A 15,570-nucleotide genomic window follows, 5' to 3' on the forward strand; every position below is an offset into this window, starting at 1 on the left:
AAAATTAGACATTATTATTACAATGGAACCTTGGATTGTGTGTGTATGTGTGTGTGTTTGTGTATGTGTGAGTGTGTGTGTGTATGTGTATATATGTATGTTTGTGAGTGTGTGTGTATGTGTGTGTATGTAATTTGTGTGCGTATGTAATGTGTGTGTATGTAATGTGTTTCACTAACTGAATTCCCCTGTCGGGATTTATTTTCACTTTTGTCAAAGGTAAAGTGCAGGTTAGTTTGTCTTATTTTTACTTTATATTTTGTATTAATCATTTTTATATGAAATATTTTTGGATTGTGAAATGAATTATTGGAGTTTTTATTATTTCTTATGGGGGAAATTCATTTTGATATACAAATGTTTTTGTATACAAGCACGCTTTCAGAATGAATTATACTTGCAATCTAAGGTTTAATTGTAGTATTATTGTAAGGGTTAGCCAGTAGAGGACGCCAAAGCGCCCAAAGACTTGTTTTTGTTTTAGTTATATTTTTTTGTAATATGGTGAGTTAGGAACTTCATGTCCCAGACTGCACCTCGGTCAGGTAAAGAAAGCGCCCACCTGAACCGAGGCAAGTAATTAAGGGGATAATTATAAATAGCCTTTAGTTCTGTTTGGCGTCTAGCTTTTGTTATTGTTATTAAAGTTATGTGGTGTTAGGGTTTTCCAGGTGCTCTAATAAAAGAGCTCTTTGTTTTGTGCTTTACTATAATAAAAGGAAGACTTTTGGAACCAACATCTTGCCTCCTGCAGTTATGCCACATTCATGCAGACACACACACAGGATTCATGACAATTATATAGCCTACATATTGTAGAATAATATTAGTTATTATTATTATTATTATTTTTTTTTTATTAATTAAACTTTGGCAAGAATTGACATAATTAACAGTAACTGTTTTACACAGTAAACAAATTTGTAAACAGACTGGAAGTTTTTAAACAATTATTTTAATGTTTTATCTATTTTTTTCACCTGCTTTAGTAAAGAATAATATATATATATAGATAGATAGATAGATAGATAAATTAATTTTTAAAAAGTCAAGATTTACATAGCATGCAATTTGAAGTAATAAAGTAAAAAAAACATTGCTACAAACATTATTATTATTATAATTATTAATAAAGTAAAATTTTTTTTTTAGTATTTTCATCTTCGTGGGCGGTTTCCTCCTGGTGCATCTGGAGGACAACAGGACAAGCACCTATTAGGACGTCTTGCCTCCGTCGTCTAACGCGACCTCCCCGGACTTTTGCCGCGAGCGTCCTCACGTGCGTAGGGTCGTCCTCATCGTCGACGCTCTGAGAGCTGAGTTTGCTCGCTACAACCCAGGAAACACGTCTCCCAGACCGTTCGAGAACAAGCTGCCGGTTCTGGGTGAGATGGTGTCGTCTCGGGCGTCGCACCCCAGGCTGTACACGTTCAGAGCCGATCCTTCCACCACCACCATGAAGATGATCAAGGGCTTTACCACTGGGTCCCTGCCCACCTTTATAGATGTGGGGAACAACTTCGCGTCCAGCGCCGTGCAGGAGGACAACCTGATCCACCAGCTCGGTCAGGCAGGTAGAAAGAGGAAGAAAAAGAAAGAAAAGATTGAATTATTTACCTTTTACGGAAGGAGTCTCCAGTGTTAGTCTTTTGTAGTGATCAGAAGTAAAGCTGTAACATCAGGGTGAAGATTTGAGAGATAAAAGAGATGTTTTAGGTGATGTGTTACACTTCCTGAATGTCAGATTGACGCGTCTCTCTGTGTTGTTTATCTGTGTGTGCAGGGAAGCGAGTGGTCTTCATGGGAGACGACACCTGGGCCAGTTTGTTCCCTAAAAAGTTCCATCGTTCGCTGCCTTTCCCCTCCTTATTTAGAATTTAGAAAAAAGCTGCTCATTTCGAGGTGTGTGTGTGAGTGTGTGTATATGTGTGTAGGCGCGACACATAAGTGTCTTAAAAAATCTTTGACAGCCAGTTGTAGCATGAAATAAACTGACGGATCAGATTAATCAAGTATAAAATTAGCATCGGACCTAATACTGCTCCTTGGTGCATTCCTAAAATATAAATATCACTCTGGAACTATATGATTATTTACCCCCAACTTTCTAACAAACTATACCTTTAACACTTCATCAGTGGCTTTTACAATTATCCCTGGAATTTCTTTTGTTCATGTTTTATACAAATAATTATACAGGGTGGCTGGATCCACAGGCATTTTCCCTTATCTGTCCCTTTATTTCTCTTCATAAATCCCCTGCTACACTAATGCACTTATTCCAGTATTTCACTAGTGCTTGGAGAGCACAGGTGTTCCATCACTAAATGTTTACAGGAACGACTGCAGTGTGCTCTGACCTGTCATTTACAAATGTACGTTTTTACCGTTTAAATGTTGTACTGTGGCTAAGAGTCTCATCACTGGACTGGACCGGATGGCTATAGGATTCTCTCACTTCTTAGCAATGTAAGACTTACAAGACAGAAACTTTCATTTAATTTTTTTTTTTTGTCTGATTTGATTAATAGGTAGAAATTGCGTCACTGTCGTCATATCAATATCAATTCTAACTAAAATATTTTAATTAATTTAATGCAACAAAGGGGATGATTTTTTCAATTTAATCATGCATAATGATTTAGATTTTTTTTCCTTTTGGCAGTTAAAAACAGCTGGGAGGAGACGCACAGATGTGCACGCAGTCATGACATTAAATGATACATGCAATTTTTAACAGGTTTACCAAAATATACTCGTTTAAAAAGTGAACTTAAAAATCTATTTCAACACAATACTGAGAAATCAGAATGAATTTAATGTCTGTAGTGTTTGAGCAACTGGAATGGGATAAAGTATTCTAAAGAAAGTATTTTTCTGGGAAAAAATCATATAAATAAAGATAAAAGGAACACCAGAGATTTAAAGTGTGATACAGTGTGTGTATGTAAGCAAACAGCTGGGTTTTAGGGAATTGAATTACTTTTCCCACACACACACACACTCACTCACTCACCTCTGACACACAGCAGAGACATGTCAAGCTCTTTCCTCTCTGTATTCTCAGGAAAAACTCAGCTTCTTGTCCTGACACATTGCCAAAGTCACTTTACATTTTATTAAAGTCACTTTATTTCCTTCAGCTGCCACGTCCAGACTCGCACTGCTTCCCTTGCCATTACACGCGAACACACACGAACACACACACACACACACGAACACACACACACACGAACACACACACACACACACACACACACACACACACACACACACCTCCATCACACGGATTATTAATATTAATATTAAGGATTTTCTGCTGATCCCATGCCTCCACATCTTTTTAAAGAGTTGGCTCCCATTCTAGGTATTATAGTCCTAAATATTATAAATAGCAGCTTAGGATTTGGGGTGGTAAATTTAAAACATGCAGTTGTGTAGCTTTTGTTAAAAAAACCTAATCCTGATCCGTCTGTGTTGTCTAATTACAGACCAATCTCTAAGCTACCATTTCTGTCTAAGATTCTGGAGAAGGTTATTTATACACAACTAATAAGTTATCTTGGTGAGCATGCCACCTATTGACCATTCGTGAGGCCACATTACTGAGGGTGTTTAGGTCCAATCATAAAACTCTTATGTTTTCTCTGGCGTTTAAACAAACATGAGATGTTGTTTTTACATATTATTTTGACTAGATATGTGTGTGATGTGATTTTAATTATGTTCTTTTTTTATTATTTTTTACATTTTATTTATCCTCAAAAAACAAGCTGCAAAAAAATGTAGCTGCCAGGGTTCTCACTAGATCCAGAAAATATGATCATATAACCCCAATATTATCATCCCTGCACTGTCTACCTGTTCAATTTAGAATTAATTACAAAATAGTACTACTTACATACAAGGCTTTAAATGGTTTAGCTCCCTCATACCTAACCAGTTTTCTAAGCATTTCACTGCATATCGTACTGTGTATGACTGTGTATGTGACAAATAAAATTTTAATTTTAATTTGATTTGAATTTGATACTCTATAATCCGCCACGTTCCTTAAGATCACAAAATTCCGGACTCTGGTAATTCCCAGAACTTCAAAATCTACAAAAGGGGGTAGGGCTTTTTCATATTTAGCGCCAAAATATTGGAATAGCCTTCCAGACAGTGTTCGGGGCTCAGACACAGTTTTCCAGTTTAAAAGAAGACTCAAGACGCATCTCTTTAATCTGGCATACGCGTAACTCATCCATAACTTCTAAGCTAATTCTCTCCATCTGTTCTGTATTTTTCTTCCCATCCCGAGGAATCGGGAGCTTTGGTAGACAAAGGCCAACCCTGCGAGGATCCTGAGGCATCCAGAGAGGGACCAGCTCCAGCTGGATTCTGCTTTATAATGGTTGGAGCTACACATGCTGCTCCTGTGCTTCCAGTGATCCAGACCCCATCTGCCCTCTGAGTTACTGACTTATCTCTATGCTGAACTGGACTTCATGTTAACTTGAAACAGGTGTAATGCGCAGATCTGTAAAGTGCGCAGCGTTGCCGGAGCAACCGAGTACGCCTCGATAATGAGTAACGGAAGAAATTATAAGCAATTTTAAATGGCATATTATTAGTGGTGCTTCCGAAGCACTATTATTGTAATCTCAGGCTATTTATTCTTCTTTTTTTTTGTATAAAAGTTTGGCGCGTAACTAGTCCTGCACTGTTTGTCATACACCCATGATTGAGGTGTCAAATTTTGCCGCCTATTCAGGAAGGGGTGCAATGACTTTTTAAAGGGGTGGCTGCGGGGGCATTAACGGCCCAAAAAGCCCCATAGACTTAACATTGAGACCAAAATCAGCTACAATATGACATCAGCTATGTCAATGACATGGAAAGCACCACTCACATTTTCTTCAGGAAATGTGCCTCTCTAGTTGTTGTTGTTGTTGTTGTTGTTGTTGTTGTTGTTGTTATTATTATTATTAATGTAATAAGAGTTCGGGTTTTTGACAGTTGAATACTATTTATTTGTTTATTTATTTGGATAATCTGATTAAAATTAAGATGATTATTAATCATATAATTAATTATTCATTCATTAGATTGAACTAATCCCTTATTCTAGTCAGATTGTCAAAGTGAATGTATTTATTTTAATGTATTTAACATGTATTGTATATAAAAAATAATGGCTAAACACTTGTAGTACGTACACTCATGAATTAATGTTATATTTCAAAATACGCATTTATAGTTAATAATGTAATTTGGATTTAAAATCTGCATTATTATTATTATTATTATTATTATTTGTAGGTGTTATTTGTAGTGATGATTCTGATTCTGATTCAACATTTATATTGAATAATAAAAGCAAATTTTATAAATATTTGTAGTTATAATACTTTAGTAGTTAGATATCTGTTTAACCTGCATCCTAAATGAGATGAGAAAATGTTGAGTAAAAGTGATGTTATGAGCAGTTATGTGGCGGATTTAATAATCTACTTTAAAATAAGATACTAATAAGCTACTTGATCAATGTAAAAAAACACCAATAGATATTAATTAGGAAATTAAACGCGGTGTTCACTCTGGACAGGGTGCCAATCCATTGCAGGGCACAGAAACATACACTTATTCACACACACACACAGACTCATTCACACACTACAGGCAATTTGGGAACACCATTAGCCTAATCTGCATGTCTTTGGATTGTGGGAGGAAACCCACCAAGCACAGGGATGCAAGCTCAATGGACGCAGGGACGGGAATCAAGCCTGGCCGGGAATCGAACCGGACCCTGGAGGTGCAAGGCAACAGTGCTATCCAATACACCACCATGCCGCCTGAAAGTGAATTTCTGTGTATTAATAAGTTAGACAGAGAGTTCTGCCATACTGAAAGACAGACAGTTCAGCCTGAAATAATAATATCACTGATTACATTAAAGCTCAGCAAATTATTTTTAGCTTTAACCTTTTAACTAATAGTAGTGTTAAATAAAAATCTTCTTACAGGAATTATTATGATGTCAACAACTACATTTTTAAAATTCTGATTATGTGGAGCAACAGCCATACAACCCGGTGTATAAGTATATTATTATAAACCTATTATTTGAATTGCCAGGACTGGTTTAATAGAAGATTAAAAACATCTTTGAGAAGGTTATCTGTGCTCTTTTAGGCAGACAGGTTGTGCAAAAAAGAAAAAGAAAAAGATCTCTTCTGATAAAGTAAGAAATGCAGGAAAGCACTAGACTGTCACTTAGGAATGCTGAGATTTCGACTTAAAAAAAAAGTTGCCTATTGCAAAAAAAGTTTCAAAAAGCTATAAAGAAAAGCTTAAAACACAACTTTGATTGTAATGTCCATTCTAATGTTTGTTTTATTTATCCGGAACGACATGTTGCTTGATCGTGTTTCCAGCACGCACCCGGATCCATTTTATCGCTGTACCCCACTCCGAAACATTGAACGCACTCCTTTTCCGTCAAATCCCGCCTCCTGCGCTACATCAGCCAATCCGTTTCTGCATAGCCCGTCGATTGGACGTTAAACCGACTAATTGTACAGCGCGCACGCGCATTCTCTAATTCTAGGCGGTTTCCTGGCGATGACGCGTCGGATAACTGACCAATCACAGAACATAAAGGCGGGGTTTGTTTTTCTTTATTTCGGAAAACGGGTAGGAGAAACGTACCCGTGATGTAACCGGTTGCAACGTTACGCCAGTGCAGGTGTGAAGAGAAAGAGCCGTGTGTGTGAAAGTCAAGGTTTAAACCGTGAATTTATTACTCATTATTGCTAAGAGGGAAATTTTTCTTATAAATTAGTACAGTATGCTGAGGACGGTGGTGTGTCGGGCCGGAAGTGGGCTTTTAAAGGTGAGTGACATTTGTGAATGACAGCGCGAGCTCCGCACGTGAGGATACAGAGTCAGGATTTCAGTTGGATTTCAGACTAAAAGTTTCATCCAGCAGCATGCAGTGACGTCATTTATTAATTTTATAATCTCATATTCTATCTTTTTAAAAGTTCTATGATTTTAATTATAATTTCATTCTAAAACCTTTGAGTTTCTACAGATCCTCTGTTGTATCTCCATCAGCTTTCCTGTCCCTCTTAAACACTTCTCTGTCTCTCGAATCACATATAAATCGACATAATCTCCTCGCTTTTTAATATACTCTGTCTGTCTGACAACAAGCTTTCGTATTCCCTCATCAAAAAATGTTTACGGCTGAGCTGCGAGCCACGAATGCACCGCTGTCTTCAGTTCTTCATCAGAAGTGAATCTTTACCCTCGTAGTTCTGCTTTCAGGGGACCAAACAGATGAACGTTTAAAGGAGCGAGATCAGGACTATAGGGAGGAGCTTTAATATCTCAAAAACAAAAGTGTCGCCAGTGTGGGCAGAAGTGTGCTGACATACATCGTCATGTAAGATCACGACGTCCTTGGATATCAGTCCTCTGGTTTTAATCCGAAGTTTAGTTTTCAGGTTTCAATAAGCGTTTCACTGTAACGACCGCTGTTGATTGTTGAACCTTTTTCCTGATAATGTTCTTCTGGCCCTTTATCTGTGAAAACTGTGAGCATTGATGAATTTTCCCGCTAAAGGATGACTTTTTTGTGAAGTTTTTCCGGCCAGCGATTGAGGATGTTTTTTGTTTTCAGCAGAGCTGCTAAACGAGCTGGGGGAGGGGCTCTTCTTACTGTATAAGGTCATGTAATGTATGTCAATATAAAAACCGAGTGTTTAAACTTTTTGTGTGTGTGCGTTTGTGTTTCTAGCAACCATGCCGGACCGCCCCGGTGTTGTGGGGGACTCGAGCTCATCAGCAGCGCTGGGCCTCCAGCCTTCCCATGAACACGGTGATCCTGTTTGTGCCGCAGCAGGAAGCCTGGGTGGTGGAGAGGATGGGCCGCTTCCACAGAATCCTCGAACCGGTACAGTATTGATCTGTGCACTTACTAGTGATGTAAGGGACTGTAGTTGTTCTGCCTAGTCAGTGCTGGAACCTTGCATGCTTATGCTATATACGCACACATCTCGCTCACTCACTCTTTTTACCGCTTATCCGGCAATGTCGATCGTAAGGTCACAGGTTCAAACCCCAGCACCACCAACCTGCCCCTTTGGGTGCTGGATCCTTTAACCTCTACCTCTCATGCTGTATGTGTCCGGAGATAAAATGTAAGTCAATCCATGGAGAGACACGCAAATTCCACACACACAGACCCGAGGTGGGGATCAAACCCCGACCCTGCAGGTCATGAGGCCCCGGTGCTAAATTATTATTATTATTTTTTTTTCATTAAATGGCCAAGACACATTTTTTTTCAGCTCAAGATTTATAAGATGGAAAAATGTCCACACTAGCAACCCTGCACTGCTCAGTCAACCCCACACACCCCACTGACCTGAAAAATTATCTAATCCGTGACCCAAAAAATATGATTTCACCTGAACCTTCGGTTTTGTGGTCCATTACACCCCTAAACACTAAACCAGTGGTTTTCAGAAATAGCACTAGACTGTGAGAATTGGAGTGTTTCAGTTTCAGGGTGGCCAGGATGGTCGGTTCAGTCCAGAAAAACAAGAACTGCAGATGAAGAAAAACATGCCTATACACAAATCTCAAAATAATATCACCTGGTGTAGATTAGAAGAAGAAGGAAAAAGGGTCCAAGTGTGTGAACCTCTACTTTTTTTCCCCCTAATAACAACACTGGAACACAGTAACTGTTTCTTAATGAATTATGGTGTTAATTTACAAATACCACAAATTCTCCTGTTTATTAAATGGACAACAATTCAGATATACATCTTGGTTTGTTAACCTTTTGTCTAAATTCTTTCGAAAGCGCTTGAATAAAAAAAGAATTTCTGTGAGCTTACACTTCTGTTATAAATTACAGTTCTGTACAGAAAAACCTAAAAGTTTAGTAATATCTCTGTCTCTCTCTCTCTCACACACACACGCACAAACACACACACACACACACACACACACACACACTCATATTTCATTATATAGGCAAATGGAGGAAATATTGCAATACCAAATATAAGATTTCTAAGGCTGGTTATACAGGTTTAACAGTTTATTGGTTTTATAATATAAAATGAATTGAAGGAAAATAAGCACATATTGAAATTAGGGTTGTTAATAATAATTAATTATTAGTTAATTAATTGCCAAGTATTTATCCAATAATGTTTGTTTTGAATAATAATACACAGGTATTTATTTATCTGGACACCACAAGAGGGCGAACTTGCAGTTCAGCAAGATATTGACCTTTTGGAAAAGAAACAGACATTCGAAGTGTTGTTCGGTAGCCAAGAAATACAAAACAAAATGACAGACCCGAAAACAAATGACAAAACTAAAAAAAAAAAAAAAGACAAAACTGAAAAAAAAAAAAAAACGAAAACAAAATAAAACAGCAAACGCATGACAATTCAGTCAAACCGGAAACGGTAGGTATAGTTTGCAAACTAAATTCTAATCGCTAATTGAACGAGACTTCAGTCACTCTAGTAGACATACAAGAAGTACTGCAGTCTCACGGCATTTAAAAGTCCATGATGCTGCAGTACTTCCTGTATATTTTGAGTGATGGATGTCTCGTCCATTCATTGGTAAGAATCAACAAACCGAAAAAGTCAGGTGTGATTTGCGAATTAAATTCTTAAGATCAAGAAAAGCGGTAAGAATTTCATTCAAGATTTATTTTGTTTTCTGTTTTGTTGGACTGTAGTGGAGCATCAACATACATTTATATATGAATAGAAAAAAAATCTATTTGGTGTCACCGTGGCGATAAAAGAATCATGATGCGTAACTGAATCTATTTTGCCCCCTCGTGTTTAATAATTAATGATTAATTGATTGATTATTTATCGTTAAGCATAAACATGTTAACAATCGTAAGGAAAATGTTTACTATTTTTATGGTTAAATCAGGAAGATGTCATGAGTGTTCATTTCCCTTGTGTGTTCTCTGAAACACTTGTGTGTTCATTTCAGGACACCCTTTTGACACTTTTTACTCATTTCGCCCTTTTGGCAGATAATATCTATATTTTTTTATTTATAGGAAGAAGCTAATTTGATCATGTAGTGTGTTCCAGAAACCAGGAATATAGTGAATAAAAAAGGAAAAGTGATGCATGGTGCATGTATGTTGTAAATAATTAATACAAAGGAAAGAATATAGTTTTACTGATTTCTGAGATTTGTGTTCACAACACTGTGGTTTCAAGTCCGAATAGAATAGAATAGGTTTTAATCCTTCTTAGTTTGTTTTATAATAATCTCATATCCATAAATCCTATGAATAAAGACATCCTTATTCACGGAGATCTCATTTCTTGCAGTGACATAAGCAGAGAATAAAGCTGTAACGTGTCACTGAGGGATCGATGCCTTGTTTTCTCCAGGGGCTGAATTTATTAATCCCGATTCTGGACAGAATTCGCTACGTGCAGAGTCTTAAAGAGATCGTGATCGACGTACCCGAGCAGTCTGCTGTATCTCTGGGTGAGTTTGAAGTATTATTCTCATGAATTTTACCCCACGTGGAAGATATATATATATATATATATATATATATATATATATATATATATATATATATATATATATATATATATAAAACATTTCTGGAAGGAGTCTTCAGTGTTGGAGCTTGTTTAAAAATTATTATTTTAAACATATACATATTTTAAAGATTTCTTCCAGACAGAAAGAATACTTGATCATTATGATTTGTATATGAAAATCTACTCAGCTGTATAGATGTTTAGTTTTCACCCCGAGGCTTTAGACTCGAGCCTGTGTTTGCTGTGCATCTGCTCATCAGTGTGTTTATCTGTCTGTCAGACAACGTGACGCTACAGATCGATGGAGTTCTGTACCTGAGGATACTCGACCCCTTTAAGGTATGTCCTGGTCTACAGTACACCCCTTTATGACTTCATGTTCAATATACTTTATTTATTATTTTTTTCCCGGTCGTCTCCAGGCCAGTTACGGAGTCGAGGACCCCGAGTATGCAGTGACACAGCTGGCTCAGACCACCATGAGATCGGAGTTAGGAAAACTTACTCTGGATAAAGTTTTCAGGGTAATTAAGTTGGAGTTGGAGGCTTATGTTCGTGAAACATTCATGAAAGTATTGTATACAGTAGGAAGTTTAATTTACAGAAAAGATTTTTAGGGTCAAAGGGAACAAATTCATCAGGATGATTTACCAAAAAATCAAAAACAAAATGAAAGGTAGGAAATCAAACGCTTGATGAGTTCAAAAGTTTACACCCCTCCTCACATGGTAAAGTTTATTTAATTTATTTTGCTCCGCCCATTTCCCTGGAGGGACTTAGTGAAATAAGTGTTCTTGATTGTTTTTCTATAAAAGCATACCGTGTAGTGTTTTTATTTAATTTAATTTGTTTATTACCCTGTACACCATGAGCAACTCCTTTCATGTTCAGATAACAACATAATTTGTTAAACCCTGTGCTGTTGTTCTTCAGGAGAGAGAGTCACTGAACGCCAACATCGTTCACTCCATCAACCAGGCGTCGGACGACTGGGGGATTCGCTGCCTCCGCTACGAGATCAAGGACATTCACGTTCCACCGCGCGTCAAAGAGTCCATGCAGATGCAGGTGAGAACAGTCACTCACTATCATGTAACCTGAATCAGTACTCGATCGATAACTTGAGGCCTCGCCTCCTTCCTGACTTCCTGTCATGGAGCTTGGACACTCGTTTTGTCTATTTCTATATAACCAGAACCTGAGGACATCCGTAGCCATGAGGTTACAAAGCCGTGTACATGTCACTCGGTATGAGACTGACGTGTTGCTTCTGTGCAGGTGGAAGCGGAGCGGAAGAAGAGAGCGACTGTGCTGGAATCCGAGGGGACGAGAGAGTCGGCCATCAACGTGGCAGAGGGACGCAAGCGAGCGCAGATTCTGGCTTCTGAGGGAGAGAAAGCGGAGCAGATCAACATAGCTGCAGGTGCTGAGTGTTTAAAGCTGTGAGATACAATACAGAGAGGCGGGAACACATGTTGTCATCAGGCTGGCTGGCTGTGTGTGTGTGTGTGTGTGTTCATTATACTGAAATGTGTTTGTATTACAGGAGAGGCTAATGCTTTGTTGGCTAAAGCAGAAGCTAAAGCGCAGGCCATTAGGATTCTCTCTGATGCACTGAGTCAGCAGGTATGCTACTGTGTGTGAATGGTGTGTGTGTGTGAGAGAGAGATTTCAAATATTGATATCACACATACCAGTACTATAAGGTGTTTATTATTATTATTATTATGTCTATGGCAGCCCCTAGGTCACTTATACCTTCTCTTACCTTCATGCACGATTATGATTTCTCAAGGAATTAAATTAGACTACTTTTTAAATTTGATCTTTATTGTCTTTATTTTTATTTAACTTGTTTTTTGTTCATTCAGATCCTGTGTAGTGCTGGTGTTAGAATGGATGCACTTCCCTCTTTCATTCTTGTTTTACTGTCATTTTTCATCCATTTTGTCCCCCTGTTCTGTATAAGCATTGAATCTGGCAGTTGTCACATTACTCTCTTTTGATAACTCTACAGTGCCCTCTGCTGCTTATGTTGAGCAATCACACATTGCATTGCAGAAATATCATTATCATTATTATGTTTTATTTTATTTTATTATCATTAAAAACATTTCAAGAGCACACGAAGGACATACAGTAGATTACAATGCAGCATAGTATAGTATTTCCATTTTTTGTTATGACATTGGTTTAAAGCACCCTAAGCCTTAAGATTGTGCCATGTCGTACAGAGTTGCTTGAGTTGTATTAACATTTTTATACTGTTTGTGATTGTGTGTGTTTATCAGAACGGAAACGCAGCGGCGTCTTTCAGCGTTGCCGAGCAGTACGTCTCCGCTTTCTCTAACCTCGCAAAACAGTCGAACACGGTCATCCTGCCGTCCAACACGGGAGACGTGTCCAGTATGGTCACACAGGTTTGCGTCTCTCAATCCTCTAACACCAAGAACCAGAGCGAGAGAAATAAATGGGTCATATGATTGACATATTTATCATGTTGAAGCTTTGAAATGTTTCCAGATGACACAAATCCAGGAATCAGTGCTTTAACATGGCAGTGATTTTCAGATCATCCTCAACCTATTCTCCCTCTGTCTTGTCTTTAGGCCATGGCTATTTACGGGACTTTATCTAAGACACAAAGCCCGGCCTCATTGGAGGTGAAGCCCATACCTGAAGATGACGACTTCGAGTTTAAACCATTGCCTGAAATCTCGAGCCCAGAGTCGACTTCCAGTCAATAGGATCAACCTGTGTGTTGTCTTTCTGTTCCCATGTTTGTACATTTTTATGTCGGAAGATCAAATATTTCAAAACATTTGCTGTTCTGTTCAGTTCAAGAAAACCTACAGCTACATATAAATAAAGAATATTTTCCCCCCGAGCTGTTTTATTTTGTTTTCTCAGCACTGTTAACACACTCAGAAATCAATTGAACATCAGACAATCAGGAAGGGAGGCAAGACCTCGAGGAACAGCTCGATGTCCCAGTGGCTTCTGGTCTTCCTCTGGCACTCAGGGGCCAGAAGGTGCTTGGCCCCTTTACCTAATAATCGCTGCTCTATTTATTAGTATATTTATTTAAGCATTCATACTTTTCAAGTTTGATCTTTATTATCTCTATTTTTATTCCAACTGTTTTTTAGCACCGCGTTTGATTTTTCTCTTTTTTTTTTTTTCTTGAGCTGTTCAATTCTGTTTTCCCAGCACTGTTATCTCATTTAGTAATCAATCAGAAATGTAAGTTTAATAAGAGTAAGATTAATTCTCGTTGCATGAATATTACCATTCTGGCGTTTTTCACTTGCTTTATAATGTTTATCCTGCTTCATGACTCGAGCCTAAATTGATCTTTAATGATCTTATGTACTGTGGTGCTATTAGGGTGAATCAGAACATCTACTCTGTTCTGACTCTAATAGACCTTTACACATGATTAGAAATAACAATTCTGAAGGAAACAGGATTATTGCTCTGGGAGCAGACAACCCTGAGAAACATAGCTGGTATTCCTTCAATCCTTCTTTCCACAGTTCACTGGATTCAGATTATACAATAAGTAAAAAAAAAAACTTGGGATCTGATACAGGAAAATAATGATTGTGTAACGCACCATACACATGAATCTACATCAGTAAACAAACACTCATAACTAATAGTTTGACCTTGGAGATGCAAGGTCATAATGCTAACCACTATACAACTGTGCTGTCTAGGTACATAAAGGCCTAGGCCTTATCATAGACATCTACATGCTGTTTAAAGATCTGTTAAGAAGAACGACGCTCTCGTTTTACGCCTAGGCTTGTTGTAGTTCTCAAACAAAGCCACTAAAGGAAGTTCAACAATTTGTTATTAATATATGAATAGCTAAATCTTACTTGTTTAAAAATTGTCACACATTTTGGTGCATCGAGTACATTTTGCCATAAAACTATGAGTGTCTGTTTACCAAGGTAGCTTCATATATATGCCGTGTCACGTCATAGTTATTTTACTGTAGCAGCATGCTCCCAAGTGTTTTATTATTGTTATTTATTTACTTATTTATTACATCGCTTGATGGAACTGGTGTCTGAGGGCCAGTGATTTCGGGGGAAAAAGAGAACCAATTCAAAATTGGGTGGAAGAGGGTTGTGTACCCTGCGATGGACTGGCACCCTGTCCAAGGTGTACCCCTGCACAGGCTCAAGGGTTCCCTCTCAACAGGATAAGCACTATAAAGAACGAGAGTTATCACATGACGTGAGGGGATAATGAAGGACATTTTGAGTATTAAAATTCTCATTGTTATAAATATGTGCATTAAATATGCTACTAAAAGTAAATTTAATAATATTTAAGTGTCTATTATACCAGGAAACGTTGTAAGTAACACCACATTCAGAACCCTCAGTTTAGTGTGTGTGTGTGTGTAAACAGCATTTTGTGTTGCTGTTTTTATCACAAACACACACAGAGGACAGCCTTTAACGACAAGACTGTTCATTTGAAAAGTAGAACCCGGAAGTGGCTGCTTTTGTGCGCATGCGCATATTGGCATATTGTGACGGAAGTGGAAAACGTGTCGGAAAGGTGCAGGTGTTCGCACCCATATTCCGGAAAATCCCGCCTCCTGCGTTGTAGTTGGCTGTTTCGTGTTGGCGACCGTGTGATAGGATTGGAGGAAAGGCTCGCTCGTCACCATGGCAACCGCCGGAGGTTTTCTTCCGGTTTTTTTTCTGTTCTCGAGCGGTATTTCTTTCTGTTTTTATTTTTAAAGTGTATACACAAAACAAAGTAATAAATCTAAAACTAAAAGTAAACATCTTTTTTATTTTTTATTTTTTACAACGTCTATAAAAACAACTAACGTTACCACAGCAACACGAATACAGTATGACATTGTACATATAACCTCTCAAGTCTAAAAAAAATTACATTTAACATTTTTTTTTTAATGCTCTGAAGATTATCCTTC

General features: G+C 37.9%; 1 protein-coding gene across 1 annotated transcript; it reads left to right on the forward strand.

Annotated features, from left to right (window-relative positions):
- The first annotated feature begins 6,712 nt into the window (after positions 1 to 6,712).
- On the forward strand, positions 6,713 to 13,494 carry LOC128545375 (stomatin-like protein 2, mitochondrial). Its single transcript, XM_053515591.1, has 10 exons — positions 6,713 to 6,880; positions 7,790 to 7,945; positions 10,446 to 10,545; positions 10,888 to 10,946; positions 11,030 to 11,131; positions 11,541 to 11,675; positions 11,886 to 12,030; positions 12,154 to 12,233; positions 12,899 to 13,027; positions 13,217 to 13,494. Exons 1-10 carry the CDS (start codon positions 6,836 to 6,838, stop codon positions 13,352 to 13,354), a joined length of 1,089 nt encoding a protein of 362 aa, XP_053371566.1. The 5' UTR covers positions 6,713 to 6,835; the 3' UTR covers positions 13,355 to 13,494.
- The last annotated feature ends 2,076 nt before the right edge of the window (positions 13,495 to 15,570 follow it).

Source organism: Clarias gariepinus, chromosome 17 (genome assembly GCF_024256425.1).
Source record: "Clarias gariepinus isolate MV-2021 ecotype Netherlands chromosome 17, CGAR_prim_01v2, whole genome shotgun sequence".
NCBI lineage: Eukaryota > Metazoa > Chordata > Actinopteri > Siluriformes > Clariidae > Clarias > Clarias gariepinus.